At 36.9% G+C, this 23,522-nt stretch overlaps 1 protein-coding gene across 3 annotated transcripts in view; it reads right to left on the bottom strand.

Moving 5' to 3' along the window:
- Positions 1-7,306: 7,306 nt before the first annotated feature.
- palmda (palmdelphin a) overlaps positions 7,307-23,522 on the bottom strand; it is a 41,848-nt gene continuing 25,632 nt past the window's right edge. For 2 of the 3 annotated variants that reach the window (XM_049467181.1, XM_049467182.1), the window contains 2 exons: positions 22,562-23,073; positions 19,542-20,413 (listed from right to left, as the gene is read on the bottom strand). In XM_049467181.1, the coding sequence (XP_049323138.1) occupies positions 19,982-20,413; positions 22,562-23,073 (944 nt within the window). In that variant the 3' untranslated portion in view covers positions 19,542-19,981. Of the gene's footprint in view, positions 10,740-19,541; positions 20,414-22,561; positions 23,074-23,522 lie in introns of those variants that run through there. The other variant, XM_022674557.2, reaches the window with a different exon arrangement.

Here is a 23,522-nt window from a genome sequence, read left to right as displayed (position 1 = left end):
AAAAGAAGAATAAAACTGACTTTAGCAGAGCAATCCGCTTCTGTGCTTTCTACATAAACCCGGCTGAGCTTTCCCAGGTCCTCTGAATCCCAGAGGCTGGCACAGAAAAAACTCCACTAAAACTTGGCTTCAGTGACAAACAGCAAATGCAGCCACGCTCCCAGGATTACAGCCGACCTACAGAAGTTATTCAGTAAACATCAGGTATTAGCTACAGCTGCTGGGTCTAACGCCAGGATCTGTTTATAGGCATGAGGAAACATATCATTACTCTCACACAAAACCTTGTAGAGTCTCCAAAATGTTCATTTTACAGTAAAAAGTAAAAACCCTAACATATACCGGTAAGAAGGGGCCTATAAGTGTTTTGTTATGAGTGGTGGAAAAGTAACACTGCTCGTCACCCTGAACATATCATCTGCAACATCTATCTAGCTTGTCTTGTTTTTAGTTTTTGCTAATGCTAATTTTAACATTTTCAAATGTTCACCTAGCTGCTAACATTTTGTGAGAAATGTTGTAATAATGTTGTGAATACTCTTCATTTCTGAAAAAAAGTATACACCCATTGCTGACACAGACCATCTATCTAGCTTATCTAGTCCCTGTATAGAAGTACTACCAATAGAAAATATTCTCTTGAACAGATAAACATGATGAACCTTTTTTTTGGCACCATTCCAGCAATCAATTTTATTTAGTAAAACATTCTCTAAATGTTACAATTAACATTCTTAGATAGTTCAATCTGGATATTCTTGGGATGTTTTAATTGAACGTTTTTAAACTTTCTGCTAACGTCACTTTAATCATTTTTAGTTTTGCCAATGCTAATTTTAACGTTTTCAAAATGTTAGTATTTACCTGGCTGCTAACAAAATATGTGAGAAACATTGTAATAATGTTGTGATGCAAACCATTATTATGTCACAGGTTTTCAGAACGTTCTCGGAAACATTATTATTACGATAAAGTTACAGGTCAACCTTTCTGCAACCTTTTCAAAACGTTGCTGAACATTCTTAGAATGTCTTCATTTTTCTGATTCCTGGGATGCCTAATATTTGGCATCCTGGGCTTGGTAGAGGGGTATAAATAAAACCACCATCACTCATAGCAATTCTGTAAATTAAAAAAAAAAGCGTAGTAGAAAGCCAAAGCCATCTCTGGACAGTAAAGACAGTTACTCCACCAGAAGCAGCATAAACTATTTTTAACACCCTTGATTTCAGAAGTAAGAAGGAATGAGGAATGAGTCCCATCACTTTTGTCCTCAAATCTCAATCAAGGACATTGAACAACAAGAAATCCATCACTTCAGTGTTCAGTGTGGAGATCTTTCTCCCTGCTCGCTCTTTACTGACTCAAGCTGTGCTGCTGCTGCCCACACACAAGTGGATTTTATTACAGGCTGGAAACACACACACACACACACACATAATACACACACCTACACACTCTCTACCTTCTGCTTTTCCCTTCTTTCTCAGCTCCCACTCGCTCACACAGAAACTCAGCGCTTGGTGCCACACCGCCTCCAAACAGCTCTACTGACCCATCCTACTAACTACGAGCAAGCAGGAACATCACTGGAGCTTCTGAAGCGCCAAAAGTGTCCCACCTCCAGCTCCTCAGACCCTCAGAGACCCAGCACAGCATGGGACCCTGGGTTTAGGACAGGGGTGTGTGTACTCACCCTCCTCCGTGCTCCTCCGGATGAGGAGTCTTGGTTTGGTTGAATCAGATGGAGCCCGCTTCTGTCTGACGCTCTGTAAGAGAGAGTGTGTGTGTGTGTGTGTGTAGAAGTGTGTGTGAGTGTGTATAAGCATGCGAGTCTGCCAGTGAGTGTGTGTGAGTGTGTGAAAGTGTGTGACCGCAGCCACAGAGTGATACACTCTGATTGAGTGCGTGGGACTCAACCAATGGGAGCACAGCGGCTTTGGTGACAGATGTGGCAGAGTGGCACACACACACATACATACATACATACGGTACACACAGTACACCAACAAACACACACACACACACATACACAGAGAGAGAGAGAGAGATGCTCTATACAGAGGAACGCAGCAAAGCTAAATGGATTCTAGGATACTACATAGACAAAAGTATTGGGACACCTGCTCATTCATAGTTTTTTTTTTTTCCTTTGAAAAAGGATATTAAAAAGAGTTTATCCTGCTTTTGTTGGATTGCTATGAGGATTTGATTGTATTGGATGGAGCTCCAGAGAACACCATTCTAATGCTTCAGAGCTCAGTTCTGGGGGCTTTATGGTCCAGTAGTCCAACTATGGCATTAGACATGATGCCAATAGGTTCATGTTTACCTGTGAGTCCAGAGATTCCTAATTTATTGGCAGTGCTTTGTATATGTGCGAATGAAAATATGATATACTAGTGAATCTAAAAAAAAAACTTTTTTATATATTATATTATATAGATGTATTACACACAGAGTAATCTATTTTAAGCGTTTATTTATTTCATTATTTATGATATATATAGCTAACAGCCAATTAAAACCCAAAAATCAGTGTCTCAGAAAATTTGAATATTATATAAGACCAATTGGTACTTTTGGCAGTGTGGGCAGTGTGCCAAATCCTGCTGGAAAATGAAATCCGCATCTCTATGAAAGTTGTCAGTAGCAGAAGGAAGCATGAAGTGCTGTAAGATTTTGTGGGAAAACAAAACTGCACTGACTTTAGACTTGATAATAAAACACAGTGGATCAACACCAGCATCTGCATCTCTAGCCTTGGCACAAGATAACATAAAAAAGGTCGTACGGTATCCTGCAGCAAATTTACCCACAGATGTTGCAGCTGGACCTGTAGATCCTACTCTACACTTGTAGGCCTCTATAAATGCTTGATTGGTGATTCTTGCTGTGTATAGGTGAGCATTTTTCTGCTAAACAATGCATGTTGGAAGCCCTGACATGAGAGGCAACACATATTGCTGAGCTATTGTTCCTTTGTATCACTTATATAGGTAACCGACTGTCGTATAAGATGCTTCCCAGATCATCACACCTCCACAGCAAAGTCTGAATTGAAGCCATGAAAAACCATGATACCTCCTTACTCAATCTCGATTGGACAAAATGTTTTCTAGTGCACCATAGCAAGTGAGGCGTCGCTAGCAGACAATGTCCTCATCCAAATAGTGCATGCTTCCTCTAATACATGATTTAGACTCCGTTGATACAGCATGCTCAGAGGTAAGCGTAAGATCCCCAGCTTTTATACATGAGCTAACAGATGCCTTTACAGGTCAGTATCACACTACGAGTGATAAGGGGAGAGAGTCCAATCTGTCCACCAAGAGAGAGCATGTCACACCGTGCTCTCTCAGACTCTGGCTGCTGATGGAGAAGGTCTAAGAGGCTTTAAATACACATCCTTCATACACCAGTGCTCTGATTTACTGATAAACTCAGACTAGGTCTTAATCCCGCTCTGTGTGATGACGTCAGCACTGAATTGTGGATGTCCTGCAGTGCAGGGTCAGGTTCTGTAGGGCAGCGGTGCAGACTGAGCCAATCAGCTGTGAGGAACAGGAGTGACATAAGCAGCTGTCCCTCTCACACTGATCCTCTCACACACTTCACTACACACACCTCACCTCCATATCTCCACAGGACACTACATCATTCGCTACAGCCGCATCAGTAAAATACACTATTCATTTATCATTTTTGATACTTTTCATTTTTTTATATAATGATTCATCAATAAGTCTGGCATGATGAATCAACCAAGTGAAAGTTAACAAAATTACTTCAAATAAAAAACCTTCTACTGAAAGTAAAAAACCTTTTTTTCACCATATATATTTTGCATATACAGTTATATACAAAGTTTATACACAAAGGATTGTACAATACTTATTCTATATATTATACTGTATTATACAATGTTACTATATATATGTGGAATTGTATATTTTATGATTTTGAAGTACATTTTAAAATCATTATACATAATTCCAAAATCAAATGTCAAAACAACTTTCATAAATACAGTTACACAGTAAAAGTGCAATTATATATTATATGTTATATATATTTATAAAAACAAAAATAAATATATGTAAAATATATTTCTAAAATACAATGGAAAATATATGAAAATGCCCCAAAAATCTCTTTTTTCTCAATGTACTGTATTATATTTAAAGCAACGCATGTCCATATATTTATTTTAAATATATTTAATATAAATACTATATATTAACTGTCTTAATACGTTTTATATGTATATGTTTATATGAAGAAAAAGTATTTGCCGCCCTATTTTTCAGAATATTAAGATAAAAAAAATAAATAATATTTGCTGAGTAAATATAAAAAGCATTTTTTTATTTCACAGCATCTTAATCAGACTTTAACTAGGCCAGTGCAAAACCTTCATTTAGTGTTTCATTTAGTTTAACAAAGTATGTGTTAGCTTTACATCAGATTTAATGAGACACATGTTACATAGATGGTCTGGGAATTGGGGAAAGTTGGTATTTGGGGGTTAAAGGATATTTGTTACTGTAACATTGAAAAGGATCAATACAGAACAAAAAAAGACAATATAAAAAGAAATACATATAAACACATATAATACTGTTTGCTGTATGCTGTTATTATGCTGTTATTATGTCATTAATGAAGATTTCGTATGGAACCCACAGGTAGCCTCAGTAAAACTCTGACACATACCGTAAAAATGTTTCAAAAAACATTTTTATTGTTTTTTAGTTTTGACTTTATTTTCAAATAGATTCATTGCAATGATTAATTCATCACTTATTTATCTTATAGTAGACATTACATGCACACACATTACATAAACATCAGTTTTAATTCTGCAACAATTCACCAGTCTGTGTATCAAAATGCTGCTACAATGCTACAAGTCAAAAGGCACTAATAAAGAAGTAATAAGTACGGTGGCCGAGAAAGCCCAACGCAGTGCAAATTGAAAAGCGCTGCAAAAGCACAAAACACATCCATCAAAATTACAACACAGGCGCAGCAAATAGAAAAACGCGCTGCAACTAGAACCACAACACAACGGAAGTGAGTCACAACACAACGGAATTTTCCCGGGGGACCTTAAAAGATACTGTACCAGCTAAGCTGCGTCTTCAGTAACGTCTCGGACTTCACTATGTGTACAAAGGACAATAAGTGGCAAACAAGGCGTTTTGTGAAGCAGAACTTTTAATAATATGCACACAACCGTGGTAATCACAGGTAATAAACATAACTTACTTTTCAGAAGCTTGTTTGCCACTTATTGTCCTTTGTACACAGCTGGTACAGCATCTTTTAAGGTCCCCCGGGAAAATTCCGTTGTGTTGTGACTCACTTCCGTTGTGTTGTGGTTCTATTTGCAGCGCTTTTTTCTTTTTGCAGCGCGTTTTTCTATTTGCTGCGCCTGTGTTGTAATTTTGATGGATGTGTTTTGTGCTTTTGCAGCGCTTTTCAATTTGCACTGCGCTGGGCTTTCTCGGCCACCGTAAATAAGGCACTGAAAAGGGAATAGCAAGATAATAATAATAATTAAAATTATAAACACTTATTCAAGCCCATATTTAAACCTCTCCATCCATCCAGTCTCACGCTGAGCATCCTTTAAAACCACGACCAAGAAGGTTTGAGTAGACTGGATCCAGCCCTGGCGCTTGAAGGCCTGACGCTTTTCATTTTCTCTGTGGATTAAACTCCACTTTGTCCGGGATCCAGCTGGAGCGACTCGAGCTCTGCCATTGTTTATCCAGGCGTTGATTTTGATCTGATTACTTTTAACAGTAACACTAATGTGGGTGTGCTGCTGATGTACTCGGACCATCAACAGATTTAAGTTTTCAACAGCCATAACTTTAGAACCACCTGCCTAATAATGTGTGGATCCCCCTAGTGACACCAAAACACCGAACAGCTCTGACCTGTTGAATAAATGTGGGACATCACAATATATTGCAATGTCAAATATAGATGTACTAGTGCATCTAAAAAAAATGAGAAAATCATTGAAAAGTTAATGTATTTCAGTAATTTAGTTTAAATTGTGAAATATATTATATATAATATAATATATTTCATATATATATATATATATATATATATATATATATATATATATATATATATATATATAATATTATAAAGATGTATTAAACACAGAGTGATCTATTTTAAGGGTTTATTTCTTATATTCAGTTTTTCAGAAAATTAGAATAATTAGAAAAAAGACCAATTGGTACTTTTGGCAGTGTGGGCAGTGTGCCAAGTCCTGCTGGAAAATGAAATCCACATCTTCATAAAAGTTGTCAGTAGCAGAGGAAAGCATAAAGTGCTGTAAGATTTTGTGGAAAAAAAAAATTAAAAAACTGCACTGACTTGATAATAAAACACAGTGGATCAACACCAGCAGATGACATGTCTCTCCAAACCATCACTGATTGGTGGAAACTTCAAACTAGATCTCCAGCAGTTTGGACTGTGTGTCTCTGCACTCTTCCTCCAGACTCTGCTCCTTTGATTTACAAATGAAATGTAAAATTTACTGATGATCAGTGATGGTTTAGAGGAGAGACATGTCATCTGCTGGTGTTGATCCACTGTGTTTTATTATCAAGTCTAAAGTCAGTGCAGTTTAGTTTTCCCACAAAATCTTACAGCCCTTCATGCTTCCCTCTGCTACTGACAACTTTTATGGAGATGTGGATTTCATTGTCCAGCAGGACTTGGCACTGTGCCAGCACTGCCAAAAGTACCAGTTGATCTTATGTAATATTGTAATTTTCTGAGATACAGATTTTTGGGTTTTCATTGGCTGTAAGCCAAAATCATCAACAATAAAATAATTAAACAACTACAATAGATCACTCTGTGTGTGATATATCTATATAATATCTGAATTTATGAAATAAAGTTACTTTCCTAATAATATTCGAATTCTTTTTGATGTACTAGTATTTTTTTAAACATAGATGCTATAAACTCCTTAATATAAGATATATGAAAAATATGACTTATTAAAAATGTTTCATTTGTCTACGAGATGCCTTGCTGTCCCATGACTTTTGTTCCATGTCAGTGTAAAGTTATGGTTAAGTCATGTACATGTTAACGCATATACATATACAGCTTTATTTAGAGGATAATACAGAATCACACATACAGTCATATGAAAAAGTTTGGACACCCCTATTAATCTTAATCATTTTTAGTTGTAAATATTTGGGTGTTTGTAACAGCCATTTCAGTTTGATATATCTAATAACTGATGGACACAGTAATATTTCAGGATTGAAATGAGGTTTATTGTACTAACAGAAAATGTGCAATATGCATTAAACCAAAATTTGACCGGTGCAAAAGTATGGGCACCCTTATCATTTTGTTGACCGATGCGACCGATTTTGTGACACCATCTGCAGCAAGATGATGCTGCAGCTCTTTGGAGGTGGTCTGTGGATTGTCCTTGACTGTTCTCACCATTCTTCTTCTCTGCCTTTCTGATATTTTTCTTGACCTGCCACTTCTGGGCTTAACAAGAACTGTCCCTGTGGTCTTCCATTTCCTTACTATGTTCCTCACAGTGGAAACTGACAGGTTAAATCTCTGAGACAACTTTTTGTATCCTTCCCCTGAACAACTATGTTCAACAATCTTTGTTTTAAGATCATTTGAGAGTTGTTTTGATGAGCCCATGATGCCACTCTTCAGAGGAGATTCAAATAGGAGAACAACTTTTGGCCACCTTAAATACCTTTTCTCGTGATTGGATACACCTGGCTATGAAGTTCAAAGCTCAATGAGGTTACCAAACCAATTTTGTGCTTCAGTAAGTCAAACCACTGACAGTATTTAACCCTCCTGTTAAGTTTGGGGTTTAAGTGGACCCATTTTAACATAAAAGCAAAATTGTTTTTGGTAATTTGATCATTTTTGGAGCGTGCCACTTGTTCTGCTGATAATTTTTGATAAATGATCAAATTCAGACTGGTTAGTTTTGGTTTATGATTTATGATGAACCAGTACTGCCGAAACAGATGACCAGATGTGGTCTATATAAGGGGTATAAAGCTTTTAGTATTGAACTGTGCAGCAGTGGAATAACTGTTGTTTTGTGGAATGATAATGGAGCTCTGTCCAATACTTTTGGATGGGATGAGTCAGGGACATCTGACACCCAACATCCTGTCCTCTTACAAACTCTGAAACTTGTCGCTAAAGGCAATCAAATCCCCACAGCAATCTTTTTACTCTACGATCTAGTGGAAAGACTGTTACTCTAACTTAAGCAGGATAAGTGGAGTTATGAATATAACTTAATTTTGGAAGATTGACCCACCATTCTTTACTCCTCCCACTCGCCCTATATAAACCCTCACTTCCTCTCTACCTGTGTGTCTTCTCACCGTCTTCCCTCTTTTTTATTTCTTTCTCTTTCCTTCTCTTTCTGTATCTCTTCTCGTGGGGGGGCTTTAGCTTCACGCTTCCCAGTTCAAGGGTATGGGAAATACTAGCAAAAATATTTTTAATAATACCTCTGGTTTTGGAAAAAAAAATATATGAATGAACAGGTGTCCCAACACTTTTGTCCATTTAGTGTATATGGATGAAATTATATTTGTATATGTTATATGTGGTGATTAAGTGTGTTATGTGTTGGATTTGTCTGTGCGGACAAACACAATAGTATGGAAACGGTCTTAAACACAGTTTATGTCATAAAACTACACATTAACTTTATTTTAATTATTTTAATTGAGCTAAAGAGAATGTTTATGGAGAAAAATCGATTTTTTGGGTAAGAAATTGACTTTTAGGTGGTTATGAAATATTAGCAAAAATCTTTTTAATAATAGCTTTAATTTTGGAAAAAAATATGAATGAACAGGTGTCCCAACACTTTTGTCCATGTAGTGTATATGGACGCAATTATATTTGTATATGTTATATGTGGGGATTAAGTGTGTTATGTGTTGGATTTGTCTGTGTGGACGAAAATAATAGTATGGAAACGGTTTTAAACACAGTTTATGTCATAAAACTACACATTAACTTTATTTTAATTATTTTAATTGAGCTAAAGAGAATGTTCATGGAGAAAGATATATTTTTTATGGTTAGAAATAGACTTTTAGGCACCACTTTAAAATAAGACTACCTTTATAAAGGGTTTATAAATGGTTTACAATTAGTTTATTAATGGTTACTAATTAGGTTCACTATTTGGCAAACAGCAGGTCATTGTTGCCCTTTCTACGTATGTGATATAACTAATTATTAATGTTTTTAAAGCATTTACAACCTAATTAGTAACCATTAATAAACTAATTGTGAACCATTTATAAACCCTTAATAAAGGTAGTGCGATATTCCAGGATTTTGGTACATTTCCTGTCCCACCACTAACATTTCAAATGTACATATCCAAAATATCTAAATGACTATTTTTTTTGTGAACAATGTACTTGTTATAAGACAAACTGTAAAATATGGTGGAAAAATAAGCTCCTTAGATATTATTCAAAAGATCGAATACCTTTGGACCACCTCAAAAAATGGCCGTTTTCTCTTGTCCCACACATTGGGTGACCAACTCCTTTGGCAAATTTAACAATTAAAATAAGCTCTAATTAAATGACTTCCTCTTGTATATTGTTGATCTGCATCTCCTTTACTTATGAAAACAACTTCTTTGGTCTACATTGTTTTGCATGTTACAGTTTTTATGCTATTAAGTTGTGTCCCACAACATGCGCTCAACCCTGTTACCATGAGGAATTTTACCTGCAGAGAAAGAGTTACAAATATTTTGGGCACTACTGGCACAAAGGAAGTGACATCACAAGGACATTTTCTGCCCACATGGCGAGACCAAGAGTAAGTGCTCTAACAATTTTTTCAAAGTTTTTATTCCAAATATGTTTTTGTCCAAATTGTGTGTGTCACTCAGTGAACGCAACCCTGTTACTCATATTGTAATATTGACTAATATTGAGTAGAGTCAAAATTTACTTTATATACTTATAATATAACCATGTTTGTCCTTGATCTTGTATACATAGCTAAATTTTACAGTTAGCATCTGTTCCTGGGGTAAACCACAACTTATATAACCTATATTTGCAACCCTGTTACTCGCAACCCTGTTACTGTAAGTTACCAAATATATTGCATAATCTAATATAAAAAACTGCTTTGATTCCTGAGCTTGACGAATCAAACTTTTTGATATTAAAAAGTCTATTACCGGTATTTAATAAATATATGACTAAAAATGATCAAATTGAAGATCAAATTTTCAGAAGTGACCACCCCTGAAATGGACCAAAATCCTGGAATGTCCCTATAGTCTTATTTTAAAGTGGTACCGACTTTAAGGTGGTTATGCTTGTTCATTTTTGCTGTTCTTCACAGCTGAACAGTTCAATGCTGGGAACATATATCATACCATAAACAGTAGTATCATCACCATCATCATCATATCTCTGTAATAAAATGCACTCTTCTATTCATTCTTTCTTGCTTTATTGATTTCCGCCGGACACTTTTAGAACGCTGCAGCTGGTGGTTCTTCATGAGCTTGTGGTCAGTAATTTTCTTCCATGACCTTTTCTGTGGCCTTTCTGGTCACTCTGGTCACTCCGGTCACTCTGGAATGAACTCCAGCAGGGCCTAGACTCTCTGGCCTCGTTTTTTTCCGCTCCCCTTCTGTGTAGCTGTGAGAAGTGTGAGAGAGAGAGAGAGAGAGAGAGAGAGAGAGAGAGAGAGAGAAAAAAAGCAATCGATTCAGCTCCACCAGCAGGCACTCAGCAGGACACACACTGCGGTGGTGGGGGGACCGGGCCGGGCTGCGCTGGTTCTGTGTAAACCCAGTAACAATATCATTAACTGCACAGGACACAGGGAGGTCATTATTATCCCTGAGCGCTCTCCCCCGGCCCTGTTCTGACCCACTTTCAGAACCTGCTGCCCAGGACAGAGCAGATAATCTGTATTACTGAAGATGCAGGAGATTGCTGCTGTGTTCTGCCTTTAGCTAGCAGTTATTCCTGATTATGTAATCTCCAAAAACTGCTTACGTAAGAGAGTCCTCAGGGCGTATTAAAAGCACCACCATCACCACCAGCAGCACCACCCTGTGCCACCCCAGCTTCTTCAAAGCTTCTTAAGTTTAGAGAAGACACGCAAAGCAAATCAACAGCACACAGCATATAATTCTGTGTTTTTTCATGATTGTAAAAATGTTTTACATTGTAGATTAATACTAAAATCATATACACTATAAAAAAAATATATGGAGTTATTTAGTAGACAAATAATACAGGTTCACTCTCATGTTACTGTTGCTCCTAGTAATTACAATTATCCCAACACTTTTGTCCATGGAAGTAAAATAAGAAAAGATAAAAGATAGAGTGTGTTAAGTCTTGGATTTGTTAGTGTGGAGAAAAATAACGGAAAAGGTAAAGGTTTTAAACACATTTTATATCATAAAACTATACATTAATTTTTTTAACTGAGCTAAAGAGAATGTTTATTGAGAAATATATATATTTTTTTATGGTTAAGCTTTTTTCTGTGCAGTTTTGCTGTCCTTCACAACTGAACAGTTCAATGCTTGCACAGTTCACCATAAAATTCAGTGTTTTTTTCATGATTTAAAAAATGTTTTGCATTGTAGATTAATACTAAAGGCGTATAAACTATTAAAAAAATATGGAATTATTTAGTGAACAAATAATACAGGTTCACTACCGTGTTACTGTTGCTCCTAGTAATTACAATTATCCCAACACTTTTGTCCATGGAAGTAAAATAAGAAAAGATAAAAGATAGAGTGTGTTAAGTCTTGGATTTGTTAGTGTGGAGAAAAATAACGGAAAAGGTAAAGGTTTTAAACACATTTTTATATCAGACAACTAAACATTCACTTTTTTATTATTTTAATTCAGCTAAAGAGAATGTTTATGGAGAAACATATATATATATATTTTTTACACGGTTAAGCTTTTTTTGTGCAGCTGAACAGTTCAATGCTTGCACAGTTCACCATAAAATTCAGTGTTTTTTCATGATTTAAAAAATGTTTTGCATTGTAGATTAATACTAAAATCATATAAACTATTAAAAATATACAGAATTATTCAGTGAACAAATAATACAGGTTCACTACCGTGTTACTGTTGCTCCTAGTAATTACACTTACCTATTTTCCAGCTGCAACAATACATATGATGCTCCTCTATATACTTCATACACCCACATTAGCCTTGCTTACTTTTATTTATTATCTTATTTATTATTATTATTTTTGAACTTTTCAAACTTTTGCCACATTTCAGGCTTCAAACATAAAGATATAAAATTGTAATGTTTTGTGACGAATCAACAACCTGTGGGACACAATCGTGAAGTGGAACAAAATTTATTGTATATATATATTTTATTGTATATATATATATATATATATAGTCGCTTATGGTAAAGTATGTCTTTATCAGTTTTGCACATCGAGAGACTGAAATTTTTGCCCATTCTTCCTTACAAAACAGCTGGAGCTCAGTGAGGTTGTATGGAGAGCGTTGGTTTGTGAACAGCAGTTTTCAGCTCTTTTCACAGATTCTGGATTGGATTCAGGTCTGGACTTTGACTTGAATGTTCTAACACCTGGATACATTAATTTGTGAACCGTTCCCCTGTAGATTTTGCTTTATGTTTTGGATCATTGTCTTGTTGGAAGATAAATCTCCGTCCCAGTCTCAGGTCTATTTGCAGACTCCAACAGGTTTTCTTCCAGAATGGTCCCGTATTTGGCTCCCTCCATCTTCCCATCAATTTTAACCATCTTCCCCTAACTCTGTCCCTGCTTAAGAGAAGCAGTCCCAAACCATGATGCTGCCACCACCATGTTTGACAGTGGGGATGGTGTGTTCAGGGTGATGAGCTCTGTTGCTTTTACGCAAATTGGTTGGTTCGATTTTGGTTTCATCTGACCAGAGCACCTTGTTCCACATGTTTCGTGTGTCTCTCAGGTGGCTTGTGGCAAACTTTAAATGAGTCGAGAAACGACTTTCTTCTTGCCACTCTTCCATAAAGGGCAGATTTGTGCAGTGAACGACTGATTGTTGTCCTATGAACAGTCTTCCACCTCAGCTGTAGATCTCTGCAGTTCATCCAGAGTGATCATGGGCCTCTTGGCTGCATCTCTGATTAGTCTTCTCCTTGTTTGAGCTGAAAGTTTAGAGGGACGGCCAGGTCTTGGTAGATTTGCAGTGTTCTGATACTCCTTCCATTTCAATATGATCACTTGCAAAAAAAAAGCTTGGGAAATCTTTTTGTATCCAAATCCAGCTTTTAACTTCTCCACAACAATATCTTGGCCCTGCCTGGTGAGTTCCTTGGTCTTCATGATGCTTCATGATCACAGAGCTGGTGTATTTATATGGAGACATGATTACACACAGGTGTATTCTATTTATCATCATCAGTCATTTAGATCAACAGTCAACATTGGATCATTCAGAGATCCTCACTGAACATCTGGAGTGAGTTTGCTGCACTGAAAGTAAAGGGACAGAATAATTTTGCCCCACTTTTCAGTTTTTTATTTCTAAAAAAAGTAAAAAATATCCACTTCATGATTGTGTCCCACTTGTTTTTCAACTTTTCAACTTATTTTTCGAAAAGTTACGATTTCATATATTTATGATTAAAGCCTGAAATGTGGCAAAAGGTTGAAAAAATTCAAAGGAGCCGAATACTTTAGCAAGGCACTGTAGCTCTTTATTTTTTGTTGTATTTATTCTTCTAATGTATGTTTGATCATGTGTGCAATATGTACAGTACTGTGACACTGCAATTTCCTTCGGGATCAATAAAGTGCCTAATAAAAACCTTATCTAAACCCCCTAAACCATCAAACTCAATCACAAACAAACCCAATTCTGGTCTAGAACTCCTGAGATGGATTCTCTGCACAGTTTAGTGCTTTTCCTCCTCAATCACACCGGATTCACTCAATCGCTCTCTCACGGCCAGGTTCAGCGGGAGTGTGAGATCAGGGAACTCTGCCCTCTGTTACTTAACCCTCTACTAGAAAGGGTAAGAGTGTGAGAGAATGTAAGAGAGTGTAATTGTGTGTGTGTGTGTGTATGTGTGTGTGTGCTCCACACTGCAGAGTGTTTCTCAGAGTTAAGCTGAGTGACAGTGAGCTGTGTGGGAGTGCACGGCCCATTTAAACCCAACATCCAGCCACCCACAGAACAGCTCCACAATTAGGCTGCCAATTTCACGCTGCAGTTTATATACCGGCTACAGATCTAAACGCAGTTATTATAGAGCAGGGATTAAGTATGCTCCTCTGAATATACAGCGGGCGGGTTTATATGATATGATATATGATATGATCACCCAGAAATATATTCTCAGATTTACCTAAAATAAGCTTCTCTCACCAGAAATGATCAAACTCCCAGATAATTTAGTAGTTTTATTACTTTTTCCAACAAACAATCTTTATTAAATTACTACAATTATTCATGGGACCAGTTGTAAGGATGGAAAGATGAACTCTGTCCGTTCTGTCAACTCTGTTACTGTCATCTCTGTTACTGCATCAACGTACTGTTACTGTGTGCATTCTATTATAGTGACAACTCAGTTACTGTGACAATCCTGTTACTGTCATCTCTGTTACTGTGTCAATACTTACTGTCAACTCTGTTACTGTATCCACTCTGAAACTGTCAAGTGTTACTGTTTCAACACTTACTGTGTCAAATCTATTACTGTATCAACACTGTTACTGTGCCAACTCTGTAACTGTCAACTCTGTTATTGTCATAACTCTTACTGCATCCACTCTGTTACTGTGCCAACTCTGTAACTGTCAACTCTGTTACTGTCAACACTGTTACTATGTCAACTCTGTTACTTTGTCAACTCTGTTACTGTATCAACTCTGTTACCGTGTCAACTCTGTTACTATATCAACTTTGTAACTGTGTCAATACTTACTGTTAACTATGTTACTTTGTCAACTCTGTTACTGTCAATTCTGTTACTATTTGTCAACTCTGTTACTGTGTCAACTCTGTTACTGTATCAACTCTATTACTGTATTAACTCTAACTGTGACAGTTCTGTTAATTTGTCAACTCTGTTACTATGTCAATACTTACTGTCAACTCTGTAACTGTATCAACACTGTTACTGTCAACTCTGTTACTGTATCAACTCTGTTATTGTGTCAACGCTGTTATTGTCAGCACTGTAACTGTCAACTCTGTTCTTATGTCAACTCTATTGCTGTGTCAACTCTGTTACTGTATCAATACTTAATGAGTCAACTCTGTTACTGTAATAATACTTCAACTCTTTTACTATCACCTCTATTAATGTGTCAACTCTGTTACTGTATCAACACTGTAACTGTCAATTCTGTTACTATTTGTCAACTCTTACTGTATCAACTCTATTACTGTATTAACTTTAACTGTGTCAATTCTGTTAATGTGTCAACTCTGTAACTGTAGCAACACTGTTACTGTCAACTCTGTAACTGTATCAACACTGTTACTGTCAGCTCTGTTACTGTATCAACTCTGTTACTGTCAACTCTGTTATTGTATCCACTCTCTTATTGTCAACACTGTAACTGTCAACTCTGTTCTTATGTCAACTCTATTACTGTGTCAACTCTGTTACTGTATCAATACTTACTGAGTCAACTCTGTTACTGTCACCTCTATCAATGTGTCAGCTCTGTTACTGTGTCAACTCTGTTATTGTATCAACTCTGTTATTGTCAACACTGTAACTGTCAACTCTGTTCTTATGTCAACTCTATTACTGTGTCAACTCTGTTATTGTATCAACACTTACTGAGTCAACTCTGTTACTGTCAACTCTGTTACTGTGTCAACTCTGTTACTGTCTCAGTACTTACTGTCATCTCTGTAACTGTCAACTTTGTTACTGTGAGCACTGTAGCTCTGATACTGTCAAAACATACTGATAACAGTTTACTGTGTAAAAATGTATTAGTCTTTATATTTATTATAGAAAGTTAAGGTGGTAAAAATCCCCAGTAGTTGATTCATCCAGTTATTGTTCTGATGATGCTTAACTGAACTATTTAATTTTGAATATTATAAACACATTAATTTGAGTTTATTAGAAACCCACACAAACTCACACACATGCAGGAAGCACAATATTTGCAATATTTGCATGTAATAAAGAAAGCAGCAATATGAACAGTCAGTTAAATATCTGAGCAGATGGTAAGTTGCCGTGTTAACTGCTGCAGCACAGAGAGGACAGTGTGAGCGAGAGGATGAGCAAACTGCCTAAAGAAACAGATCATTACATTAATATGTGGGGATGAAATCTCACGTTTTGGCAGATTAATCTAGAACCTAGAACTGAAAATTCAGTTCAGTCAATTCAGTTCAGTTCAGTTCAGTTCTATGTAGAGGAATTAATGCAAACTGAAAAGCAAACACTAGGGCGGAAAAATGTAAATACAATCCACAAGATGCATGAAATGTTGTTGAACTCTTAAGGATTTTAAGGAGGTTTGTGTGCAATTCTGAAACAAATTCAGCGTCTGGTTTCGAAAATGTAAATTATTGTATATTGTTTTTTAATAAAGAGATTATTTTAAATTGTTGTGTGACTCCAAATCCCATCTATGCTTTTAAAATATATATTTTTTATAATAAATCCATAATATCTAAGTTAAAATACACATTTTAGTTGTGTCCCTGGGTTTCACTCAGTCCTGGTACACATTACACCGTAACACATCACCCCATCTGAAACATCTGGAACATTCTACATACTACAGTTACATCTACAACAGGAAGTGACATCAACTGGTTCTTCTGAAGATCATGGGAAAACAAAAATGAAGGTCCCTCATTTGTTTTACTGTATATTTCATCTCAACACTCTGTTCTGTTACCTAAATTATTCTTAGATTCTTATTGGTTTATTTTTTAAAATGCAAATGTCCTCGTGCTATTAGCATAGCTGTCATTTAGCTATTTTTCATGTTTTTTGCTAATTATATGCTAAAAACAAAACCCAGTCCTGTTATTTCAGTCCTGTTACTCATAACATAAAAAGTAACAGAACTGAGTGCCAGTAATGGGAGTGAGTGCCAGTAACAGGAGTGAGTTTATTGAATTGATTTGTTAATATAAACCACTTTTTATAATTCTGTTTGCTTCATCATTTATTCATTTGTTTAATAAATTGCATTATAAAAAAAGATCCATTTTAGCTTTGGGTCTTCTTGAAAAGATAAAATTTGCTTTGCATTTTTTTTTTTAGAAAAATACAATGCGCATGCATATATAGTGATTTATATATTTTTTGTAATAAATATCAATTATTTGAACATGCAGTCAAACCATTCATTTAAAATTTAAACACTTTCTTGAGAGAAAAATATAGGAATTAGTAGTCTTGCTTTTAAACATACTTTTAAAATACCACGTGAGTTCTGGTAACAGGACTGAGGAAAATTTAACATTGTGAAATCTTGTACATTTTCCCATGTTAGTGTTTTTTTTTTAATTTAGCGCTAATTTCTCTCTATAGCTCAGCCTAAAATACAGCAGTGCAGAAAATGACTGTGGTTCATTTTTGTGCCACAAGGGCGAGACAAAGCACACACAAGATCTCTACAGTGTTCTGTATTTACTCACTTACTTTACACTTTTAGTCTGATACCAATTAATACCAAGGACAATGTACTGAAACTAATGAAATACCTGCTGAAATCCTTCTATTGAATACAAAAAGTTTTTTAAGATTTTTACATTAAAAACAGTTCAATAAGTACATATAACAAGAAGACAGCAACCAATCCTCATAGCAATGCACCAACATTTAGTAAAAGCCTTGAATATATGAACAGTATTGACAGTTACACCAACAAAAGCAGAATAGTCATGCCCATCTGTAATACCTTTCTGGAAAAGTATTACTGAACATTTATGTAAAATCACAAATGTTAATATACACTTTCTCCAAGACTAATGATTTTAGGTGACACCTCTGTATGTAAACTTGACAAAGTATTAGCTAAAATGATTTTATCCTCTGAAATAACAGGCAAGAAAAAAAATATAAAAAAAATTACTTTCTTGGAAAGAGTCACAGCCGCCCTCTCTAACTGTATGGAAAAAAATTATTGGAAAATGTTTTGATGGAATGAAAATATAAATGATACTATGAAATGTTGGACAAAGCAGTAGAATATTTAAATCTGACCGACTTACAGCTGTGTAATATTTCTTATACATCAGTTTTTATTTCTTTATTAATTTTATAGAATCTTTGTGCTTATAACAATGGTGCTTATTATCTTTGGTGTGCTACCAACAACTGTTTGTCCGTTTGTTTGTTGAGATTGATTAAACAAATACATTAATAGAAAAAGAAAAGCAGAATAAACTCTTTCTGACATGTTGTGATACTGCATGTTTTGTTTGGAGATATGTATATATATATATATATATATGCGCAGGGCTGGACAATATGGTCAAAGCTTTTTTTTTTTTTTTTTACAAATTATTACAAAGTATACTTTATTTTAGTCGATACAATATAATTCTGAGACATCACAATATTACATTATTTAAAGACATTTTCATGACACACTGTTTTTTTCAATTGTTTTTAATGATCTGACACAGACAAAATGCATATGCCATTCAAATACTCTTTCATACTTTAATAGACTAATTTTTATTTATTTAGTTTTTATTGAACTTCATCAAATTAAACAGTGCTAATTAGACTCGCTGTAATGAAATGTACATTTGGGCCAGTGTTCTTTAAGCACTGATAATATCCTCAATATTCTCATTAAAGTACAGGTGCATCTCAGAAAATTAGAATATCATTGAAAAGACCAGCAGATGACAAAAGTTAGTATCACAGAAAATTTTTATATTATATAAGATCAACTGGTACTTTTGGCACTTCATGCTTCCCTTTGCTGACAACTTTTATGGAGATACGGATTTCCCTTTCCAGCAGGACTTGGCACACTGCCCACACTGCAAAAATACAAGTTGGTCTAATATAATATTATAACAATAATATAATATATAACAGGGGTCACCAACCTTTTTGAACCTGAGAGCTACTTCTTGGGTACCAATTAATGCGAAGGGCTACCAGTTTGATACACACTCATGAAATTACAACTTTTCTCAATTTACCTTTAATTATATGTTGTTATTAATAATATATGTAATATATTAATAATAATATTACATATTATATTACATTATATTGTATAATATATAAACTATAGGCTATCTCTAAGCTAATATTAATCTAATATAATCTAAAATTACACCACTGCAACTGTGATTAAAAAAAAAAAAAAAGAATAGCAACAAAAAATGCTATTTTTAGACCAGGTCTGCGGGCTACTCATAAGGTCCTTGCGGGCTACCTGGTGCCCGCGGGCACCATGTTGGTGACCCCTGATATATAATAACAATTTTTGAAATAAAATAAATAAACTCTTAAAATAGATCACTCTGTGTTTAATACATCTATATAATATATGAGTTTCACATTTTGAACTGAATTACTGAAATAAAGTAACTTTTCAATATTCTATTTTTTGAAATGCACTAGTATGTTGTCAATAAGATAAAGAACAATTATCACAATATGATAAAATACCGTCATATTGCCCAGCTCTACGTATTCAGCAATGGCAGGCTAGCTGTTTGCTACATCACCCGTCGCAAAAAGCATTAAACTGACAGGATGGATTGTTGGTTAATACACAGAAGAACACAAGAGGAAGTCAAGTCAGTCATGTTGAAGATAAGCTGCAGCCGTTAGTTGAGTTAGGAGTTGAGGAAAAAAAGACTCCAGTTCGAGTTAGCATGCTAGAGTTAGCAAAGGAAGAGTCACTGAAGTGCTACATCAGCATGCAGCATCGCTTGTGCTTTCCTTTGAGCTTTGTGCTCTTTTTGCTACCTTTGGCGCCCCCTGTGGCTTGGAGCTGGTGCTGGGATGCGTTGTTGGCGTTGCAGTTCTGGTGGCTCTGGTGGGGACGGGCACTGTGGCCTTCCTCTTCATCCCCGATGACGACGAGCTCGGCCCGGACGGAGCCCTCGTAGCTGTCGGTACCTTCTCCATCCGCAGTCTGATAGCCCATGAAGATCATGGTGACGGGCTCGTCTGAAGGCAGGGCGTTCAGCACGCTGATTCTGGAGTCGGTGCTGTAGGCTGAGGTCGGCCTGAGGTTCTGATCCTGATCCATGTGATGAGTTCCTCTGTGGGGGTCTTGGGGGTTGTAGAACGGGCCGTGACTGTGTTGCCTCATTTCTCCGTGCACTGTAAAACATTCCTGTAAAATATGAACAAATTACAACAAGTAAGATATTGTGTATTGGTAAATAATATTTTGAAAATATTTTTTTGTCAAATCAGTGCTGAACAATATTTTGCTCAATACAATATCATTCCAATATCAATATACAGAGTATAAAAGCCAGTATAAAAGCTGGGCAGTATCGGGAAAATACTATAATACCATATGTACCAAGGCAATGGACACTATTTATTGTAATGTATCAACACAGACAAATCCAATACAAATAAATGGGGATATTTGTAATCCTAATTGTGTCAATTCTGACTTTAAAAAGTAGGTCTGTATGATAAATTCTACCATTTAACGATAAACACAAAAAATGCTGGAATAACTATGTCACGTCTGGTGCTGTTAGCTCCTCTGTCCCTTCCACACCAAGCTCTAACGGAGGTTCTCAGGTCAACAACTACACTACCCAGAATGCACCACCCGCTGACATCACGCACTCACCTGATCACGTGACACCTCACCTGCTTCCTCCAGGAAGTCCCGAATACTGATTACTGGCACTATAAAGGTGCACGCCAAACAGACTACCACGCCGCGTATTGTAGGTTCTCCTCTTTACAAAGCGTTACTTTATCTCTTGTCTCAGTTTACTTTGTGTATGACCTTGCTTTTGTTTTCTCGACGCCGATTATTGCCTTTGCCTCTGATACTGGATTGTTTGTGTATGACCTGGACTGTGTTTTCACTACTGCCTCTTGGATAACCTCTGATACTGGATTGCTCGTGTATGAACTCTGGACTGGTTATCGTTTCTGGTATGGTTTTGCCTTCATTACTCTGTTTACTGGTGATCACCCATTTCTCTGTATCGACTCTGGTTACATCTGTTTATTCTTATAATAAACACATTTTGATTTTATCAGTATCTGCACGTGTCTGCCATTCTGTACATACCATGACAAACTATGTGAATGACGTCAAAGCCAAACTACATTAAACTGGTACACTAAGGTAGAGTGAGGATACAGAGGCAGTGTGTAAAGTAGAGCAAAAATGTGAGGTAAAGGGAGGTAGAGGATGGCAGAGTGAGGTAGAGTGCGGAAGGTGAATTGAGGTAGAGTGACGCAGAGCGAAATAATGCAAGGAATAGAGAGGCTGAGTGAGGTAGGTGTGGTAGATTGAGGTAGAGTGAAGTAGAGCAAGTCAGTGTGAGGTAGAACCATAGACTGTATATAAATATGGACAGGAAGTCCCCATTCACTCTCATTACGGCATTTTAAAGCCAAAATATGGCCAAAATGAAGCTGCCATCTTGCATGCGCTTGCACAGTAGAGGCAAATTGGAGCCAGAACTGGCGCGGCAGAGGTGGGAGGTGGGGCTGTGTGACTGCGTGCCCAAACCCCGCCCTCCCCCTTAATTTCTCTTTGCATTTCACAGTCATTTTCACCAAACAAGTTACTTAACTTAGCTGACCTGAGTTGGCTAACCTATTTAACTAGTTAGCTAGCATTAAGTACCTAACACTAGGTTAAAACTAAGTACCTAACTTAGATACTAAAATTAGAGAGAAGAACGAAGTATAGTATACTAATGAATTGATGGAGGGAAATTATTCACTTACTGAAAAAACTGCAGAAAACATTTCCCTGAGGTCCTGTTACAACAGTTAACTGCTGAACAAGCCATTGCTTTACTTCAGAAATGTCATTTTTAACAGTAAAATCCGAATGTCCGAAAGATCTGACTGTGAGCTCCTCGACTGAGCCACAGTGGCGGTGCGCGTTTAGGCTCTCAGGCGACCTGTCAATCAACTTGCCCTCAGCTGTCAATCACCACATCGCCACACCCCTTTAAATATCATGGAATAACTCATATAAAACATATTAACTGTAATAAAAACCCTGGGAGTTATTAACACAGGAGGGGGGCTTGCAGAATGTACAGAACCCAACTTCCAAAAAAAAATCCTGGATGTGTAATTTTAGATTAAATATTCCGCCCACTCTCATTCAGTTGAATGGAAATAAGTGGGGTTATAATTATGGAGCCAGCCACCAGAGGGCGTAAGAGACGTAGTGGCTTCACTTTTTTTCAACACCTGTCGTGCTGTCCATACTTACATACTACAGTCTATGGGTAGGACCAAATAACTCAAGAAACAAGCACAGTACCTCATCTCCGTAACTGTTCCCATTGCTGGTGTAATACCCCGGTTCCCCGTCAGCGTAGTGGTGGAACATGTGTGCGGGTGGGTGGTGGTCCTGCCCAGGGTAATGCACTTCACCGTCGCAGTATATCAGCTCAGGCCACGTCAGCCCATCCGCACTGAGCGGCTCGGGGAGGTAGCCATTAGCGTACTGGTCTTGGTGGGGCTTGCCCAGAGGTGAGGGTGAGCGGTTGTAGTTCATGCTGAATGGAGGATCCTTGCTCTCCTGGAGTCGCTTCTTCTTTTCCGTGGCCTGACGGAGGAGTTCCTCCACTTCCGTAGGACTGAGCTCGTCCACTCCGTTGGCTCCAGGCTGGATGGCATCCGAGCGGAGGGCATAAACAGATTTGCGCCCGTCGTCGTACACCTTGATGCCCCTGTTCTGGAGCTCTTGGGTGGATACGGTGGAGGTGGAGATGACGCGGCTTTCGCCTGTACGTAGGTCCTTCTGGACGTTGATTTCCATGGCGAATAAGGCTGTTATGTGTAAAAAGGGAAAAAGAATAGGTGTAATGAGAGAATGCCATGGTGAAGAGTGAGCAACATGGAGCAACAATGCATTGTGCTGTATTTTGCACAGTTAAATAGCATGTAATCATGTCCACAGATAGATAAAAGTTGGACAGTATTGTGGCTAGGACTAATTTAATGAGAGTCTATATAAAAAAAGAAATATATATATATACACAGATGCACAAGCTATATGTCTAAACGTTTGCATTTATTCAGGAGCTTTAAGTTGCAGCAAATGCTGACACATACAGGGGTTGGACAATGAAACTGAAACACCTGGTTTTAGATCACAATAATTTATTGTGGTGACGGACAGTTCTGGTGGAAACATTGAGGTGCACATTGAATTCTGCCGTGATTTGATCAGCCGTGGTTTTATGTTTTTTGGATACAATCCGGATTAACACCCGAAC

This window comes from Astyanax mexicanus, chromosome 18 (assembly GCF_023375975.1).
Source record: "Astyanax mexicanus isolate ESR-SI-001 chromosome 18, AstMex3_surface, whole genome shotgun sequence".
NCBI lineage: Eukaryota > Metazoa > Chordata > Actinopteri > Characiformes > Acestrorhamphidae > Astyanax > Astyanax mexicanus.
Note: the sequence above shows the minus strand (reverse complement) of the source record. Positions and strands in the feature narration are given on the sequence as shown.